Raw genomic sequence first — 21,706 nt, 5'->3', positions numbered from 1 at the left:
GTTGATTCCAGACCCTCACAATTCTCTGTGTAAAAAAGTGCCTCCTATTTTCTGTTCTGAATGCCCCTTTTTCTAAACTCCATTTGTGACCCCTGGTCCTTGTTTCGTGACAATCCCTCCTGCATACTCATGTCTTTACGTTAATTTAAACTATAGACATAGAAACTACGTCTTGTGAAGCCTCGCTGGTCAGTTTAAATGATTTAAAAAGCGTCTGGGATTGGAATAAGAATAGGGATACGATGAGAATGAGCTTTTAAAGGCGGCTGTGTCAGCTAGCTAGCTGACTGCTGATCTATGATGTTAGACAGCGCAGTGCATACTCTTCATGTAAAGCATTGGTGGTTCAGTGGTAGAATTCTCGCCTGCCACGCGGGAGGCCCGGGTTCGATTCCCGGCCAATGCAATCATTACTTTTATTTCATTTTTTTTTTGTTTTTTTTTTTTAAATCAATGAAAATTGTGAGTTTCGGGAAGACACGGCACCGGCAAATCCTGATCCTTAATCAGATCACTTGTCTTTCTTTGTGTGATTGCTGGTTCGGGCTTGTCTAAGCTGCGCATGCGTCTGTGAATCACGTTTGACTGCCGGGGTGTTTCTCAGTGATGAATCTTAACGCTTACGAACAGTCGTCTGGCAATCCTCTCCATTGAAAAAGAAGCGTCTCGTTTTTGTAACCACTGCACAACTGAAGCGCAAACTTTATCTAGAAGTAACTGGTTGGTGTGGCGTGAGCTACACAATAGCCGTTCTGATAAATGGCCGAGGAGAAACTAAAGAACAAGGAAATAAAGACAGCAGCTCCCCCTCTCTCACGCTACTGGATTGCAGTTCACGCAGCCCCAAGATAAACTGGACACATAAACGAGCTATTTTGCGGCATTTGTTTTTAACACACGGTCAAACATAACAGTTCAATCGCTCATATTAATGGATATAAATAATTACTACACTACCCAAGAGTACAGTACGAACGTATTGAAGTAATGTATGTACAGAAACTGCATTCACTTTCCTGTTCCAGTCACATGCTGCACAATCCCCCGCTAAATTTTTGCAGTACGTGCATTTAAAAGAGAACGAATGTAACCCTATTACATTTCCTGTAGCATTCATTAGACATGTTTAGATTTCGTTTGAATGCCGCTGCATATTGCTTTGCGTCTTTGTGTAACAACTACACAAAAGCAATTGTTTCCATCGCTTCATCAAGATCTCTCTTAATGATCCCGTATTTACAGTATAATCGTAAATCTCGAAAAACGACTTCTAAATCTTTTGTAGTCATTACATGTTAATTTGGATTCATATGTTGTTTTTTTCTGACTTTATGTGAACGAAAAGACACACATTTTCCCATTGGAAATAGTGATATTTTGAAATATCACTGTCCTGGTCACAAAAGCAAAGTTTGTGGGAAATAATAGCCATTTTCTATACTTTTGAGGCATAAGCAATTAAGAAATAACACTTACTACCCAGGAACAAAAAAAAAAAAAAAAAAATTGTTACACAGTGTTATCTAGCATGCTCTTGAGAGTATCAGATTGGGGATATATGGAGTTGTCTGTCCATAGATACTGTATATGTCTGCAAGTCACACAGGCATATACTTAGAGGGTCACTTTTGAAACTGTGATGAAACATTTCCTTGCCATTTGTATTCTCTTCTATGCTGTTGTCGCAAATAACGCTGAATCAGCTAGGCTGGTCAGTAAAACACTGAATCCTTTTGTATGGAGAATCTCAGTAGCTAAGGCTCATGGTTCATCAACTGATTCAGATTCAGTTGTATTGTGTCTGCCAACTGATGATGTGAGGCAGAACAGTAACTGGATACCAGAAAATATGAATAACAGTGAGTTTTGGCCCCCTACTGTATTCTGGATGAATGGCATCCCTTCTAAAGTGTCTCTATGTGAACAGAAAGAAATGTATAGTAACAATGTGTACAGATCCAGAACTATTGTACATGGTGCAGAAGTAACGCTGACACATAAATTAAAACATAATCCTCTTGTTAATTGTGCATGTAATATGTGCCAAAGCAAGTCATCAGTGACTGTGCTCAGACTTTGTCCGGCATGCAGTCATTTGGCTAAACACTGTAGAATCTTGTTTGAATGCAATGATTCTGTAGGTGTTTCTTTCTCTCATTTAAATGTAAACCCAAAAGATATTAAAAGGATTGAATGCATGAGTTGTGAAAGGGTCACTTAGTAAAATGGGCGCATCTGGGAAAATTAGAATGTGAGGAAGGTGTCCCTGCTAAGCGTGTACAAGTGTCTTGTAGGTACAAAGTCAAGGCCATGGCGACTCACACCTGTGATGCGAGACGATGGATTCGAGAGCCTATTGTTGTGTTCACTGAGCCTGCCCGAGTGGAACCCGAGACCGAAGTGGAGTCTTGCTGGGAGTGAGCTGAAATCCCGGACATGGATTGGAGGATTTAAAATGAAATGTATTAATTCAATAATATGTGTTATGATCCTTTGTATTGTTTCTATAATCTTTAGTTTGGAAAAAATAGTGTTTGTATAATCTTTAGTTTGGAAAATTATGTAAGTGTGTAATCAAAAGTAACGCTTAATGCTGTTTTAGTCAGTAATTGTGAAACTTATGTATTTTCTTTATATAAAATCATGCAGTAGAAACTGGTATAGTTTGATACAAGTGGCCAGTTGTTAGGCAGTTTCTTATCAAGATGGGCTTGATTCCCAGAATTGAATGCTAAGTTTCTACAGCACCCTTTTTAGCCTAAGAAAATGTTGTTAAATGTTGAAATAAGGTTTAATATGCTTGCTTTTTACTATAAACTATTTGTGCGTGTAAGACCATATGCTTAACACTGCCTGTTATAATAATATACATGAAATTGTTTCTCGTCAAGATAGGTTTGCATTTAAAATAGTTAATAATCGTGTTCTATAGGGAGTAAACTGTCTAGTTTGACTCTGAGTTAAAAGATGATGCAACATAAAGAGATGTTGTTTGAAATATAAAATAAGAACCTTAAACAAATAATAAAAAGTACTTTTAAAAGTAGAGGATAGGTTTTGAAGAAGGTAAAACTTTATAACTTGCTGTGAGCCTGTCTTAAAAGTCGTGCCTGAAAGGGAAGGGATAGTTGGCACAAAGAGTGGAGTTCTCTTATCAAACAGCGTCAAGGTTAGAGTGTCTTCTCACCATAGAAGAATTGGAAAAAACCTTAATTATCGCTGGAAATTGGAAAACTAAGTGCACAGCTAGCAAACTGGTTTTAGCTGGTTTTTGTGCAGCTAAAAAAAATAGGAGGTCGTCCGCAGTTCAGCTGAATTCGTGCTGTCAGGAAACTCATAGGACAGAGACATTACAATCTTACACTTAAATAAAAAACAAATAGATCATCCATGAAGAGCAACTCTATATTGGAAAAACATAAGATGGAAGTTCCCTATAATATCTGTTAAGCACACGCCTGTAAAGAGAGAAGGAAAACTAATTTGAAGAATAGAATGGCATGAGGGAATATATTATTAGACATTAATACATATAATCAGTATAATCATATCTGATAGTGTTGTATATATTTTAAACAACACTCATGTATTCAAAATAATATTATTCTCTTTGTCTGCACATATGAAATAAAGGAACAGCAAGGGTCCTGTGGGGACAACAAGAGTCCAGTGAACTATGTTTCACCTAACTTTTTAGACAGAGGAGGGGTCAAGAGATGAGCTGGTGAGAACATGATCGGGTGTGTGGACCAGGTGTTATATTTTAATTAATTGTTGGCACAAGGCTCTAAATTTTTTAGGCTGTTGTGTGCCAAAGAGATAAGAATTGGACTTGATAAGGATTCTCCATGTATTCCTATGGAGACAAATCCTATAAAACCTCACACCTTTCGTAGAGGGGTACTACAATCCAGACCTTTGCTTGACAGGGTGAAGTGGTCCATCACTTGCAGATCTCCACCAGACTGATTCCTTTGTTCACGTTACTTTTCCTTATAATAGGATGTAAGCATATTACTAACATTGTTATATCTCACATGTATTGGTTGCATTGCTATAAGGTTTTGAAACTATGTTTTGGTTTTAAGAGAGTGTTATATTGAATGAAACTGAAATATAGAAGTGGGTGCTTGTAGACTGCTTGTGCTGGAATTTGGAGGTCTGATCAACCTACCTTTTAACAAATATTAAAAGCATTTTAATAAACCGAAGGAGCATTGCTCTGATTCGTAAAACTTAAAATGAATGAGTCTTGAGTGCAGAGTAAATAGAAAATTAATAAGACCGAATAAAAAGAGTACGTGAAAATCTGCAAAACGCAGCAGACGTGACATTGTGCATGCTGTTGATATGTGTCATGCTCCTGAAGTGTTCATCACACTGATCGCTCGGACTCTGGATTTCCAGCAGTGGCAGGGGACAGATGGTACTGCATGCACTGTCCCTGCAAACACCTATTGAGATGAATCATGTTGTTTTCACTGAGTTAATCCTAGGACTGGGTTGCAAGCACTTTAAAAACTGCTCTTAAATACAAGTTTGCTGAATAAGATATATGTTTAAAATGGCACTTGCTAATAATGCTTCATGGATCAAGTCTTGACAAGAACTAAAGTGCTTTGTGAAGCTGGTCCACTATGAAAGACACTATATAAAATAAAGAGTGATTGATTGATTCAATGTTTGAGATCATTTCTTCATCTGTGTGCATTTATAGACCACATTACCCCTTATAATGCTTCACATGAATCTTGTGCATTATGTGATTTAATTAAAATCCACAACTTCACAGCAGTTCTAACATAAGGAAACCCTTTAAAGGTTATGCAAATGATTTCCAGAGCTCATTCATTGTGAACAATACACTTTATAGGCTTGACCAACAGGTATTTGGAACACGACTACAAAAGGAACAAGGAAAATCTATACAGTATTATTAACATTATAGGATGGTTTAAACACACTTCTCACAATATATTTGTCATCTTACATCTTAAAGTCATACAACAACACATTTTGTTTGTTTACATACAAAGATAATTACCTCTAAGGAAATCAATTCTCCAGATTTAAAAAAATAAAAGTTCTCATACAAAATGAGATTGATATTGTGTACTATTGTGTTGCATTGTAAGACCCACCATGTCAACATTGGACAAAGTAAATAATCACCCTGCATAGATTTCTACAGTAAAAAAAAAACCCCAAGTGAATTGAACCCTTACATACAGTATTTAATAAGCATCAGAACTGCTAACAATATTAACCATTTTACATCAAAGGGGACCTAAGGGTTAGGCACAATTCTAACACCTCAGAACACTTAGATCTGTGTAAATTAATCAGATTTAAGATATCCCTGTTACATTATTACACCATTTGGCACATTCATAGCTATGTCACTGGTGGGGTTAAATTTTTACAGGATTAAAGTATCAAGTAGAGAGCCCATTTAAAATTAGATGCTAAAATGTGTTGTTTACTGTATATACTGTAGAATATACTGTATCTATAAATATCTATCACTGCAGCTTATACAGTGAAATCAGTTTATTGGTAATTGTTTTTTTACTCATTATTGAAAGTTACACTGACTGGTCCTCAATATCAAACCTTTTCTGACCTCGGGAGTGCTTTTGTGGCAGGGTTTTAACAATCTGACTGTTTTTTCGTGTTACGAGCAAAAATAAAAAATGGCCAGGAAGAATGAGAACAGTCATAAAGCCCCAATTCTGACAGTATGAGGAATGTTACGCAAATGAAGTGGGCACCTAATTAACATACCCCCTGTGCAAAAATGAAAAGGATTGATGTGGCCGGATTGAGTATTTTCCATGTGAAGTGGTTCCACCTGTTTCAAGGTATCCTAATGGAGGGGGGAACCTATTTGAACCAGGCTCTGTGCGAAGGGAGGCGTGACTCTTTGATGTCACTGCAGTGGTTTTAGATGATTAAGGATATTGTAGCTGTGTCGTCCCGTTCCCCCCCCCCCCCATTATGGAATCGCAGCTGAAAATACCCCACCAGATTTACAAAATGAGGCTACATTCAAATTCTCTCGCTAACTTTACTTTGTTTCTCTCTGTTGTGACACACTTGCTTTATTATTGTGTTCTATTAAATGTATCTCCTCTTGTTTCTCCAGAGCTCCTGAAACACGCATCTCTTGTTTTTCTCCACCTTTACTACCTTTAAATCCCACCTGTCCGTTGATTTAAATCTTGAAATGATGTAAAAACTGTCATTTGCATCATTAACATTTAGGTTTCTCATTTAAATACTGAATAGTTATTCCACCACCTTTATGTAAATGGCACCCATTCCACCTGTCGGAAAACAGCAGAAAAGGGTTTAATTTTATAATGGCAACAGCGTTCGGGATAAGAGTTGGGGTAAACAGACAGTGAGTTTCGGACTGTCGAAAGACACTTTTCATATTCAGGGCCTTTGTATTTTTTTTTTGTATTCTTGGGCCAGTTTAAGGTTTTATACAGTATCTTTTATGACAGAAACATTCCTTCTTCTGATAAAGATGCGTATAAAACCTTAAACTTGGCCCAAAAATGTAAAAAAGGGGTAGCTAGTGTATTTGTATTTTCTATAATTTACCTTTACACAAAAGTGAATTGAGCTGTAGTTTTTTCATTTGAATGCATTCAACTGTTCAAAAATATCTACAAAAACGCTACATGTTTTCTTTAACTATATGTATATATGTACATATATATTATATATATATATATATATATATATATATATATATATATATATATATATATATATATATATTTTAATTTAGTAATCGTCAATTATTATTATTATTTTCTCCCAATTTGGCATATCCAATTATTTTTAGGCTCAGCTCACCACTACCACCCCCATGCTGACTCAGGTGCGGCGAAGACAAACACATGCTGTCCTCCGAAGCGTGTGCCGTCAGCCGCCCGCTTCTTTACACACTGCAGACTCATCGTACAGCCACCTCAGAGCTACAGCTTCAGAGGACAACGCAGCTCTGGGCAGTTTACAGGCAAGCCTGCAGGCGTCTGGCCACACCACAGGGGTCGCTGGTGTGCAGTGAGCTGAGGACACCGTGGCCGACCTGAACCTACAACCTCCCCCCCCCCCCCCCCCCCCCCCCCCCAGGCAGCGCTCGGCCAATTGTGCGCCCATCCCCTGGGAGCTCCTTTCCACGGTCGGTAATAGAATAGCCTGGGCTGCAACTGGAGATCTCCAGGCTACAGGGCTCATCCTGCACTCCACACAGAGCGCCTTTACCAGCACTATGTTTCTTCTGGTTGAAATGTGCATACAGTAACATAAAATATGACATTTGACTGTTCTATAGTATATTTAGTAGTAATAGTCCTAAAGTATATTTGCATACTGTAATGTAACTGTGGAGCCAGTTTTGCTTAAGTCACAAGTATTATTGCAGTAATCTGTGCTATCATTACAACACGTTTACATCTATCTTGTGCCCTTTTGTGACACCTGAATTTAGCACAGCCTGTGGCAAGCATCCATATCTCTCCAGTTATACAATGTGTGCATTAAACAGTTATATGATGTATACATATTAATACAAAATAAAATTTAAAAAATACAAAAAACTAGAAAGACTTAATCAATTTACAAAATAACCAACATGTGCCAGACACAGGGGGCTGGCTATTACTTTTCTAAGCATTAAACATAATTTAGCTACGATTTCTGGTGCCAAATATTAAAACATGTAATGATTTTTGATAATTAATAATTGAATTTGAAAGAAAACAAATGTTTTGTCCATAATGCAGATACTTGCCATTGTGTATGTGGTTCTAATCATTCACATCTTGTTATGTTAATGTTAAGCTTATCACTAAGCTTTTGTATGAGAACAGACAGCTCCTCAGTCGCTTGGGACTTGTCTTCCAGAAGCTCATAGCGGAGACTGGAGATGTCCTGTTTGATTTCTTTTAGTTCACCTGCAATAAAGAGTCACAGCATTAACACAAAGCATGGGGTTTGGAAATTTGCAGAAAAACAGAAGTTCGAGGAAAGGGCTTCAGATAAAGCAGGTCTTACCCTCATTGACTTCGTCGTTCTCTTTGTCAACTTGTGCTTTTAACACAAAACGTTTTATAAGACACTTCATTATTTTCTGTAAACAAGAGAATCATTTCATTTTTAAGGTTCTCATAAGGTTTGCAGTAAAAGAAAAGAAAAAATATAGCAGGCAATAGCTTGCTTTTACAAATCAGTAAACCAGTAGTTAAAGTCTTTTTTAAATCCATGGACTTGCCTGATAGCGAGTGGGTTGGTTGAGTATGGCGTTGAAAGTGTGAGCCTCTGAGATTTTCAGGTTCGACTGACTGAACAGGTTCAACTAAGAATACAAAAACATTTCATTAACTGGGTTTCATTGTACACTGTGACATCATTGTAACATCTACATGTGATATTGCATTCCCGTGCCATACAGTTCAATAACCCTATTTTGAGTTACTCTGGAACATGGGAGTTAACCTATTCTGGTAGTGAACATGTTAATAAACATTAATAAACACTTGGGCTGTGTTTGCTGTGATACACTATATCCAACCACAAGGCAAAATGCAGTCACTACACACCTGTGTCCATTTCTTTGCATACAATAAAATACATGTCATTGGTGGGTTTATTTATTCCCTGTGGTCACAGCTACACTGGACAATACCAATATGCTTCAAGCACTTTTTACAATTCAAACCCCTCACACAATGTAGGATGTGCTCACAGGCAACTCGTCCTCTAACAAAGACGCTGTTTGTGGGGCTCAGCAGTTATCAAATCCTCCACATGGCTGGTAATTACATTGAAGATGGTCTGTGGGATGCAGCTGGTTTCAAACTCCCCCTCCGCTTTGACTTGACATACTAGTGGCTGTTCTGTTAGTAGGCAGAACAGGTTTCAGCTGCTGCCTGTGAGACTGGGGAGCACCTACACATGAATACATTCAGGTCTATGCTTTTAATGATTTCTATTGTCTTACCAAACATGATCATAACACTAATAGTGCTACTAATATGTGTTCTTCAGCTCATTTCACATAGTGTACACTGTACATTGAATACTGTGAGGTGTGTGTGACCGTGAGGTTGCAGTCATGTCAAGCATCACCCATTTGGAGCGGGACTCATTTTAAAAACATTTTTGGAATTGTTGTGTCTCAAACCGTGGGCTCTAATCACAGCGTTTAAATTCAGGAGTTATTTAAGCTGCTCTTTCGTGGTTTTATTAAGAACAGTAAAGAACAGTTTGATAAGTATCAATATTAATTTAATTTTATTTATAAAAACAGGCTTTGAGAAAATATTCTTAAAACAAGTCCTCATGAGGCTAAGGCTTTGTGAACAGAGCCCCAAGTCTCACAGACAAAGTGAGAGTGAAATCTCTTTAATATCCAAAATTCATTTGCACACATACCCTGGACTTGGATATGTCCATTCCCAGTTCTACATCCTTCTTCATTCTTCTCCTTCTGCATCTGAAAAGCTTCGCCACTCTCATGATGCAGTAAAAGAAGGATTTGGGGCTGGGCACAATACTGTATGGAGGGGGTAAAGTTTTTCCATCATCAAAGTACGACAGCCAGAGTTTTGAACGAGCAAATTTCCATTCCACATCTGCATCATTCTTTAATAACAGAGAACAGAGTCTTAGATTTTTAAATGATGTGACTGTTTAAACAGTTTAAATCTTGTTTACCAAGCTGTACTATATATCTGGGTCAGGCTGTACTATATATCTGGGGGTCAGGCTGTACTATATATCTGGGTCAGGCTGTACTATATATCTGGGCCTCAGGCTGTACTATATATCTGGGTCAGGCTGTACTATATATATGGGGTCAGGCTGTACTATATATCTGGGTCAGGCTGTACTATATATCTGGGTCAGGCTGTACTATATATCTGGGTCAGGCTGTACTATATATCTGGGTCAGGCTGTACTATATATCTGGGGTCAGGCTGTAGTATATATCTGGGTCAGGCTGTACTATATATCTGGGGGTCAGGCTGTACTATATATCTGGGTCAGGCTGTACTATATATCTGGGTCAGGCTGTACTATATATCTGGGGGTCAGGCTGTACTATATATCTGGGTCAGGCTGTACTATATATCTGGGTCAGGCTGTACTATATATCTGGGTCAGGCTGTACTATATATCTGGGTCAGGCTGTACTATATATCTGGGTCAGGCTGTACTATATATCTGGGTCAGGCTGTACTATATATCTGGGTCAGGCTGTACTATATATCTGGGTCAGGCTGTACTATATATCTGGGTCAGGCTGTACTATATATCTGGGTCAGGCTGTACTATATATCTGGGTCAGGCTGTACTATATATCTGGGTCAGGCTGTACTATATATCTGGGTCAGGCTGTACTATATATCTGGGTCAGGCTGTACTATATATCTGGGTCAGGCTGTACTATATATCTGGGTCAGGCTGTACTATATATCTGGGGGTCAGGCTGTACTATATATCTGGGGGTCAGGCTGTACTATATATCTGGGTCAGGCTGTACTATATATCTGGGTCAGGCTGTACTATATATCTGGGTCAGGCTGTACTATATATCTGGGTCAGGCTGTACTATATATCTGGGTCAGGCTGTACTATATATCTGGGTCAGGCTGTACTATATATCTGGGTCAGGCTGTACTATATATCTGGGTCAGGCTGTACTATATATCTGGGTCAGGCTGTACTATATATCTGGGGGTCAGGCTGTACTATATATCTGGGTCAGGCTGTACTATATATCTGGGTCAGGCTGTACTATATATCTGGGTCAGGCTGTACTATATATCTGGGTCAGGCTGTACTATATATCTGGGTCAGGCTGTACTATATATCTGGGTCAGGCTGTACTATATATCTGGGTCAGGCTGTACTATATATCTGGGTCAGGCTGTACTATATATCTGGGTCAGGCTGTACTATATATCTGGGTCAGGCTGTACTATATATCTGGGTCAGGCTGTACTATATATCTGGGTCAGGCTGTACTATATATCTGGGGGTCAGGCTGTACTATATATCTGGGTCAGGCTGTACTATATATCTGGGTCAGGCTGTACTATATATCTGGGGGTCAGGCTGTACTATATATCTGGGTCAGGCTGTACTATATATCTGGGTCAGGCTGTACTATATATCTGGGTCAGGCTGTACTATATATCTGGGTCAGGCTGTACTATATATCTGGGTCAGGCTGTACTATATATCTGGGGGTCAGGCTGTACTATATATCTGGGTCAGGCTGTACTATATATCTGGGTCAGGCTGTACTATATATCTGGGTCAGGCTGTACTATATATCTGGGTCAGGCTGTACTATATATCTGGGTCAGGCTGTACTATATATCTGGGTCAGGCTGTACTATATATCTGGGTCAGGCTGTACTATATATCTGGGTCAGGCTGTACTATATATCTGGGTCAGGCTGTACTATATATCTGGGTCAGGCTGTACTATATATCTGGGTCAGGCTGTACTATATATCTGGGTCAGGCTGTACTATATATCTGGGTCAGGCTGTACTATATATCTGGGTCAGGCTGTACTATATATCTGGGGGTCAGGCTGTACTATATATCTGGGTCAGGCTGTACTATATATCTGGGGGTCAGGCTGTACTATATATCTGGGTCAGGCTGTACTATATATCTGGGGGTCAGGCTGTACTATATATCTGGGTCAGGCTGTACTATATATCTGGGTCAGGCTGTACTATATATCTGGGTCAGGCTGTACTATATATCTGGGTCAGGCTGTACTATATATCTGGGTCAGGCTGTACTATATATCTGGGTCAGGCTGTACTATATATCTGGGTCAGGCTGTACTATATATCTGGGTCAGGCTGTACTATATATCTGGGTCAGGCTGTACTATATATCTGGGTCAGGCTGTACTATATATCTGGGTCAGTCAGGCTGTACTATATATCTGGGTCAGGCTGTACTATATATCTGGGTCAGGCTGTACTATATATCTGGGTCAGGCTGTACTATATATCTGGGTCAGGCTGTACTATATATCTGGGTCAGGCTGTACTATATATCTGGGTCAGGCTGTACTATATATCTGGGTCAGGCTGTACTATATATCTGGGTCAGGCTGTACTATATATCTGGGTCAGGCTGTACTATATATCTGGGTCAGGCTGTACTATATATCTGGGTCAGGCTGTACTATATATCTGGGTCAGGCTGTACTATATATCTGGGTCAGGCTGTACTATATATCTGGGTCAGGCTGTACTATATATCTGGGTCAGGCTGTACTATATATCTGGGTCAGGCTGTACTATATATCTGGGTCAGGCTGTACTATATATCTGGGGGTCAGGCTGTACTATATATCTGGGTGTCAGGCTGTACTATATATCTGGGTCAGGCTGTACTATATATCTGGGTCAGGCTGTACTATATATCTGGGTCAGGCTGTACTATATATCTGGGTCAGGCTGTACTATATATCTGGGTCTGGCAGCCAGAACACATTTTCATATGGAGTTCTGCTTTTGCAAGATGTACCAGCAGAGGGCTCCAACACCACCGAGAAACAAAGTAGAGCTTGTAGAAATAATAAAATACATTTCACTGTATGGCATGCTGTATAAAATTGTTCGGGAAAGGAGAAAACAAGCATAATTCAGGATGAAAAATGATATTATAACTGAGATCCAGTAAAGGTCTGAAGTGAAACAAGCCCTCAATGTGCCGTCCACATCACAAAACAACGGCACAATTGGTCACAACTGTCGACCTCTAACCTGGGAGTAAATGGCAGGGTGATTCTGCAGGTCAGGACAGAGCTGCACTTGTGACACACAGCATCGAACTACATGCTGCCTGACTGCAAAGTAACCATATTCACAGCTTAACAGTGTCTTTTACTGCGAACCTCAGAATCACAAAGCACAGAAAAAAGCTGGCCATGCTACCGTCTCATTCTTTATACAACCAATGACAGGAGCTGGGACTTGATCACTGCAAAGCCTAGTTGTTTTCCATGAATCATGCTAATGGAAAGGCTGTTTTGTAAAAGAGTAGTCGTATTTCATTTCCCTGGTGCCCAATAAATCCCAACAGCAGTGCATGTTGTTTTTTTGATGTGTGCCGTAAATGTAACTTGTCATTATAATACATAGTATGGTGGGAGAGTGCATAAGTTGTCAAAGGTTGTTTTTATCAAAAGTATAAAATGACATTTTATTTGCAAATGTGTTGAAAACGGTGTTGGAAAAAGTAGTACCCTGTAACACATAGATCCATATAGCAAAACCTAGAATGTTTAATTAAATAATTGAAAGATGGATCCGTATGGCTCTAGAACAAAACCTAGAATGTTGAATTAAATAACTGAAGCATTTGGATAAAAAAACATATATGTGCAAAATTTGAAGTCCTATGTACATTATGTAGCTGTAATAGTGGCAGGTATCTATCAGCTTGCATAAAGACAAAAATTAGCTTTCTTAGAACCATATTCACAGCTTAACACAGCCTTTGCTAAAATAGCACTGTGACAGGGGGCGCTACTCTGCATAAAGGAGGCCCCACTGACACACCTTGCTATACTTGTGGGATTTATAATCCCTGCTTCCTACAGTCAGCACTCGCATATCCGACCCTATACAATTTAGACTTCAGTGATGGTTAAACGAGTGTGATGCACATCTGATTATTTCATCTGATCTGAAGAGTATGCAGGTGAGCACTTTGTGACCTACCCCCTACCACCCAAACAACCCCCGGCCCTGCTCACACACATGCTTCATACAGAAAGAAACACTATGACTTGGGTTTGAGGAACTGTACAGGGAGACGTATATTGTAGCGCATATTTCTCTTTTCTTTGGCACTGTTGCCGTTTTCTTTTACTTATATCTGACAAATCACAAGAGATGGATCATGATGATGGTAGATCGTTAATAGAAGATTTCATTCAGCAGGGTCAAGGCATGATATTTACAGCAATCTGTCTCGAATGTTTAACTATTTGAAGACGGTCCTCCTGTTAGCTGTGTTTTTCATCCAGAGAGGACTTTCATTGAAATTTGTTAGCGAACGAGTTCGGGGAATAACGCAGCAGTAAAAGACAAACACTTGTCTGTTTTTTCAGGGAGCACAAAAAAAAACAATGTCAAAAATACATAGCTGATAGGACTGTTTTAAAATAAGTAGGCTTCCATTTAGATGTACTGCAGTTGGTTTTATTGGTACAGTACTATATTTCCAACAGAAATATTTGAATTCAGAACGATGTGATTTTGAAAATATCACTTGCTATGTGGACACGTGGACTGTAATACAGCACATACTTTTAAATCCGGTACATATTGCAGCAGTGTGTAAAATTCCCCATAACAACCCAACAGAAAAATGAAATCAAAATGCTGCCATGTACAGAACTGTGTTAGCAAAAGATAAAAAAAACAACACCAGTTTCCAAAATTAAAACAGTATCCAAAGTCAGTGTTCAAAATTGCAGAATATAGTGCTTGATAAGGTCCTAATGTCACAGTCCACTTGCAAATGAACATGCACAAAAACATCTAAAGCTCACAGATTAAAAAAAATACATCACAGTATCTAAAACTGTTTAATGAGTAACTGTTACACTGCCCTAGCTCGTCTCATTGGCTTTGTTTTAGCTGCATTTTTGTCAGGTGAAACTGGAGGAAGCGCTGTGTAACTGCACAATATAACACAGACTGATTTGGCGAGAATAAAAAATAAATTAAAAAAAAAACACAGGCTGTGACGGATATTCAGATAAACTGTAAGATTGGAGAGATGGACTTTGTATCAGAAAAGTGGAGTCGGAGTCGGAAATTGCGTGCGATGGGAAAGTGCATTAATTTGTTTTAATTACATATATATATATATATATATATATATATATATATATATATATATATATATAAAAAAGGGGATTGATTTTATTCCTAATGCACGCCGTTAAAAACGACTAACAGATATCCCAGTGCTGGCTGTATAACAATTCAAACCCTGACCCCGGTCCCACACATGGTGGTCTGCAGTTTTGGCTTTCTTTTTCCAAATCTCCAGTGGATTGTGTTGTCCAGGTAGCGTGGGCAGTCTTTGTCCTGTGACTTTTCAGCTGCCCCGAGGTGTGGCTAACCAATGACCAGCTGCTTTTCCCCTCAACCAAACCCAGCAGGTAGGATGTGCATCCGGCAATCTAATAATTATTTACAAAAATAAACAAACAGAAAACGCCCCGAACTAAAACAAAACCCTGTTCTCATGTGCAGGGACTCAGCCCTGCCACAAGAACAGACAGGATACAACAGATGGACAGACTGACAGCTCACCTTCATGTAAAGTTTACCCCTGATTGTTATACTCTCTATAGCTTGTGGTAAATGTCTTTAGCATGTTTCATTACACTGGATAAGCAACAACTGAAAAACCTCCACACATACATCAGCCTCCACCATATCCCTTAAACATCTTTAAACAGCAGCCCATCGCACACAGTTGCCATACCTCTATTTCTTGGTATGAACTGTTGATCATAGCAATCAGCATGTTGAGAAGCACCACCACCATTGTCACATTGTATATCCCATATAATACATAGCCAATGTTCTCAATGAATTTGTGGTCATATTTTAGCACGACTGACGATACTTCAGACAGACCAAATATAGACCAAAACAAAGTTTTAAAACTTTCTTCAACTCTAATGCAGGAAAGAAAAAGGGAGAGAATGGAAGAAAAAAGATTAGATTTAAATATCAATAGGTGTTTGGGACAAGGTATACATCTAATCAAGTAGACTATACAGAGTAGATGCATCTAATCATGTACACTATATAGAGTAGATGCATTTAATCATGTACGCTATATAGAGTAGATGCATCTAATCATGTACACTATATAGAGTAGATGCATCTAATCATGTACGCTATATAGAGTAGATGCATCTAATCACGTATGCTATATAGAGTAGATGCATCTAATCATGTACGCTATATAGAGTAGATGCATCTAATCATGTACGCTATATAGAGTAGATGCATCTAATCATGTACGCTATGTAGAGTAGATGCATCTAATCATGTACGCTATATAGAGTAGATGCATCTAATCATGTACGCTATATAGAGTAGATGCATCTAATCATGTACGCTATATAGAGTAGATGCATCTAATCATGTACACTATATAAAGTAGATGCATCTAATCACGTATGCTATATAGAGTAGGCGTTATTACTGTATACTGTGATGTAGGTAGGGTTCAATTGAGCCCAAGCAGTGAACAAAGAATGTTCATGTGCTTTACTGAACATTAATGCAACCCAACGTTATCCCTGATAACAATGTTTGCACTTGTGAACTGTTTAAAGAGTGTTTTTTTTTTCAAAGTCTGTTTTTATGAATAAAAAATACTGTACAATTTGATATTCATGAAAGTGTTCTCGACTATTGTTGGTTTCATGAATATCAAACTTGATTTTATTTATGTGTACTAATGGAAAAGAGAAAAGAAGCATAAAAAAGATCAAGAAAATGTAATGTGTGAGGAAAAAGAAGAAAGTGACAGCTTGTTTTCCTATACATGTCACTCTCTTCAGAAGAAAGTGACAGCTTGTTTTCCTATACATGTCAATCTCTTCAGAAGAAAGTGACAGCTCGTTTTCCTATTCATGAAGAAAGTGACAGCTCGTTTTCCTATCATGTCAAGAAGAAAGTGACAGCTTGTTTTCCTATACATGTCAATCTCTTCAGAAGAAAGTGACAGCTCGTTTTCCTATACATGTCACTCTCTTCAGAAGAAAGTGACAGCTCGTTTTCCTATACATGTCAGAAGAAAGTGACAGCTCGTTTTCCTATACATGTCAATCTCTTCAGAAGAAAGTGACAGCTCGTTTTCCTATACATGTCACTCTCTTCAGAAGAAAGTGACAGCTCGTTTTCCTATACATGTCAATCTCTTCAGAAGAAAGTGGCAGCTCGTTTTCCTATACATGTCAATCTCTTCAGAAGAAAGTGACAGCTTGTTTTCCTATACATGTCAATCTCTTCAGAAGAAAGTGACAGCTTGTTTTCCTATACACATCACTCTGATCAGAAGGTCTGTTCTTTAGAGGCACACCCTGCAGAATGTAACAGTTCTAAAGTGAAAAAGTATACTGCTTTCTGAACATTGTTACTTGAGTAATTCTCTCTCAAGTCAGTCACAACCAAGATTATTAACTCTGCTGGTGCCCTCAGACTTATATTATGGACCTCAATATCAGCTGTGTCTGTCAACACCCATTTTAGTGGGGGTGTGGGGGGCTAATGATTATGGTCACGATTTTCAAAAGGTCGTAAATGGTAACTCCAGTGTTAGTCAAGAAATCAGTATGTAGCACTGACTGTGGCATTCTCAAGCGGTCGTTATGCCTATCTCATTCTTAAATAATCATCCTAATGTGATTTCTGAAATTATGTTAATTTCTGAAATAATGTTAATATCTTAACTAGCAGGGCTTCTTGCGACTATTTCTTTCGGAATTTAAAAGTAAATCCGTGTTAATTGTCAATTTATCAGGAGTTAATTTGCACTTGGAAAAGGAGGGTTTTAATTAACGTATATAATTCATCTTGAAACAAAAATTTAACAGACCGCGGCTGGCGATACAGAGAGAGAGAGAGAGAGAGAGAGAGAGAGAGAGAGAGAGAGAGAGAGAGAGTGTACAGGACCAGAGTTAATTTCTTACAGACAACCTAGATAATTCAATATTTGTAGTTATGAAAATATTATAGTCTTTTCTATACTTTATCTACTCTATATAGTGTACTTGATTAGATGCATCTACTCTATATAGTGTACTTGATTAGCTGTATCTGCACTATATAATGTACTTGATTAGATGTATCTAAAAATCAGATAACTGTATACAGCATTTTATATGTGAAGTGTTCTAAATAAATGTACATTCTGCATGACAAAATGCACAATTTTATATGAAGTTTAGAAATTTTGCATACAATAGATATTCCCATTACTTTGTATTTCCATTTGGCTGCTGCTCGCTGGTGGGAGAGCTGTCTCGCTGTACGCTAGTAGTTTCCATTAACAGCGAATTCTGCTTCCATTTATTTTTCTTGATCTCATTAACATGCACTTTGATTAACGAGTTCCCCTTATTTAGTCATCGAGACAAGAAGTGATGTATGTGAATCCCGCATTAACGGATTTATTTAATTAACACATTTAGTTGGAGAATCACTTGCTGCTAAAGCTCTCATTACTATACCACCAGTTCAATACAGTAACATAGTTTATTCAAAATCCTGCCCTATATGTATTATGGACCTCAATAGCAATCAATCAATTTTTTTTAATACAGCACCTTTCATGGCCAGCCATTCCAAAGCACTTTACAAAACAAGCGAAAATTACACCATAATAACAAACATTAATTACAACAATTAAAAACACTAACAATAAAAAAGGCTATTGAGAGGGCCCTTTTTTTATTTTATAGCTGTTTTCTATTGAATTCAGAATGTTTAATTCTGCTTCCTCAGAACTGAGAGTCAGGGGGCATTCTCCACTCTCACAACCAATCCAATTCCCTGTTGCACCCAGGAGCTGTGGAAGATAATGGCCAGCCCGGCTGGTGTTCGCCTGAGTTCAGTGCTGTAGCACCACCTTGGAGAGCCGACTGGGGGACCCACTAATAATTACTCATTGTATAGTGCCTTGCACATTTGTAAATGGAAAGAGCTACAGAAATGTACATTTTCTTGTACTGTTAATGGACAGTGAGGGGGTTTCAGAAGAATTAAAGCAATGAAGTGTGTACTCACGTGGTAAAAGCTGGGTTCACTTTAGCACCCAGGTAGTATGAATAGAGAATAAACATCCCAATCATAAAGGCCAGGAATACCATGATAAACAGGACCATAAACTTGAAAATGTCCTTGACCGTCCTGCCAAGGGAGATCTGCAATGGGCCGAAGCTCTCATTTGCAGGCAGAATGTAAGCAATCCTGGAGAAACTCAGAACCACTGCAATTGCATAGAGACCTTCAGATATGAGCTGTGGATCTGAGGGGAGCCATTTGTCTCTCGCTGAAAGATTCAAAACAAAATATTGATTTCTTTTTTTTAGCATTATATCTGTGAAATGTGCATCAGTGACTTGAATATCTCAACCACAAAAAATAATATGTTTCTTTCTATGCATTATTATATCACATTTTTTACCAGAAAAAACATCTACAGGAGTAGGTTTCTCACAATAGTCTTACCGTAGGTAAAGTATTCTATATCTGGTGGAAGTGTTACTGTGGACAAGTCACTGAAATGATGTTCGTCTACAAACTGCTGAGCTTTCGTGGCCTGAAGGAAGGCAAAGAATCTTGCTGTGAAAGCAGCGATAAATATGGAGAGCATTCCAAAATCCAGCACGTTCCACAACTGCAAAATGTATTCCCTCGGGCCTTCCATCCACAGCTCCTTACACTCCGACCACATCATCCCTGAAGAATGCAAACCAAACCAACACATTATACAAGCACATACATCTGCATTTGCATTGTACAAGCATATATACATATAAACACATGTGCTTATTAAACCTGCGGGCCTGTGCTCTGTGTCTACCTCAGTATTATTCAGTGCCGCAGGGAATGCAATATGGTGTGCGAAGAGGGTCAAAACAGAGGAGTGTGATTAATGCACGTTAAAAAAATTGATCTCCAAAGAAATTGACGTGTTAATTGCATTAATTGATAATCAGTGAATGCTTTGATTTAGACACATTTAAGTTATTAATAAAAGATAATCCTTTTTTTAATCTCCTGACAGTCCTAATAGTAACCCTTTAAATGCTACATGTTTGCCAGTCCCTCAACCAGTGATATATGGAAAACACCAACCTTTCAATTCCTTAAACTGGCCTTGTAGAAAGGTCTGTATATGAAATGACTGCAGGCTATAAATGAGTCCCTAATGCATACAAAACACCTGCACGATTAAGCTACATGCACTCAAACAGACTTTGTGTCATTAGTTTGTATAAATAACTTGACCTCATTACAGGGAACAAACGTCAGATAGATGAATCTGTTCTTAAAGTGGCTGACTTTCCTTTTCTTTGTTAGGCTGGCTTGGATCAGATACCATTGTATCTGATCCAACCTTTTTTGCAAACAAAATACATATATACACAATACATATCTATATACCATGTAATGTATGCATGTGTGTATATATATATATATATATATATATATATATATATATATATATATATATATATATATACAGTGTATGTGTCACATATGTAGATATAGATATGTTCCTATATATTAATCTATTGCTGGCAGAGTCGCATGAGCTCTTCATTGTGTTGATTTGTAAATAAATCCTGGTTGTCTGCGGGGGGCGTATCAATGTCACCCTCCGTCTCGATCTCCTCCCTGTCTCTCAGCAGCGAATGCATGCACTCACATGGCAGACAGCTACCCTATCACAAGCATTAATACCCTGTATCTTTCTAAACAAGGGATTTAGGGGAGCTCCCTAATAAAAGTTGATTCTCAAAACAATAACTCTGTGAATATAGTAATTGTTTCAGCTGTGTATAATGGTATTTAAAACAAGATTTACACATCCGACTTTTACATATCCACCCTTACTCTGGTCCCACCGCAGTCGGATACACCTAATTGACATGACTAGATTATATATATATATATATATATATATATATATATATATATATATATATATATATATATATATATATATATATATATATATATATATACAGTACCAGTCAAAAGTTTGAGTACGCTTGCTGGAAACTAGTTTTTTTTCAGAATTGACAATGTTTTATGTTGTATACGTTTCTGTAAATACTTGAAAATGAAAACACATGTTACAATATACAAAACAAAACATAAGGAGTATCAATTGTTCAAGAAAACTGAAAATTGTCTCTAAATCTTGGATTCCTCAAAATAGCCACCCTTTGCCTTAATAACAGCCTCACAAACACGAGGCATTCGGTTAACAAGTTTCAGCAGGAAATCACCCTACATGTCTTCCCAGCTCTTCTGCAGCAATTCCCAGAGATGTAGGGCACTTGTGGGTAGCTTTGCTTTGACTCTTCTGTCCAGTTCGTCTCATACAAGTTCTATGGGATTGAGGTCTGGAGACTGGGCAGGCCAGGTCATTCGATTGAGTTGTCCTTCACTTTCCTTCTTCGCCAAATAGTTCTTGCACAACTTTGAGGTGTGTTTCGGGTCATTATCTTGCTGAAGAATGAAGGACTGCCCAACTAGCCGTAATCCTGATGGAATGGCATGCCTCTGAAGTATGCTATGATAGCCATGCTGGTTGAACTTGCCATGGACTTGGTAAAGATCACCAACTCTGTCACCAGCAAAGCAACCCCAGACCATGACACTGCCTCCTCCATGCTTGACAGTGAGAACCACACATGCAGAACTCATGCGCTCACCCTCTCTGCGTCTTACAAATACTTGGAGGTTGGACCCAAATATTTAAAATTTTGACCGACTTCCACTCCTCAAACGTACAGTTTCTGTGTTTTTTGGCAAGTCTCTTCCTCTTATTCTGCACTCTTAACAATGGTTTCTTTGCAGCAATTCTTCCAGTTAGG

The 21,706-nt window shown here is 38.4% G+C and overlaps 1 protein-coding gene and 1 non-coding gene across 4 annotated transcripts in view; one reads left to right on the top strand and one right to left on the bottom strand.

Moving 5' to 3' along the window:
- The first annotated feature begins 335 nt into the window (after positions 1–335).
- On the top strand, positions 336–406 carry trnag-gcc. The gene has a single exon. It is a non-coding gene; the product is annotated as a tRNA-Gly (tRNA).
- A 6,734-nt stretch (positions 407–7,140) lies between these two features.
- Positions 7,141–21,706, bottom strand: part of LOC121329010 (short transient receptor potential channel 3) — a 31,959-nt gene continuing 17,393 nt past the window's right edge. For 2 of the 3 annotated variants that reach the window (XM_041274187.1, XM_041274197.1), the window contains 7 exons: positions 19,326–19,556; positions 18,882–19,146; positions 15,562–15,757; positions 9,451–9,660; positions 8,288–8,371; positions 8,071–8,146; positions 7,141–7,970 (listed from right to left, as the gene is read on the bottom strand). In XM_041274187.1, coding sequence (XP_041130121.1) covers positions 7,828–7,970; positions 8,071–8,146; positions 8,288–8,371; positions 9,451–9,660; positions 15,562–15,757; positions 18,882–19,146; positions 19,326–19,556 — 1,205 coding nt within the window. In that variant the 3' untranslated portion in view covers positions 7,141–7,827. The remainder of the gene's footprint in view (positions 7,971–8,070; positions 8,147–8,287; positions 8,372–9,450; positions 9,661–15,561; positions 15,758–18,881; positions 19,147–19,325; positions 19,557–21,706) is intronic. The other variant, XM_041274206.1, reaches the window with a different exon arrangement.

Source organism: Polyodon spathula, chromosome 2 (genome assembly GCF_017654505.1).
Source record: "Polyodon spathula isolate WHYD16114869_AA chromosome 2, ASM1765450v1, whole genome shotgun sequence".
NCBI lineage: Eukaryota > Metazoa > Chordata > Actinopteri > Acipenseriformes > Polyodontidae > Polyodon > Polyodon spathula.
Note: the sequence above shows the minus strand (reverse complement) of the source record. Positions and strands in the feature narration are given on the sequence as shown.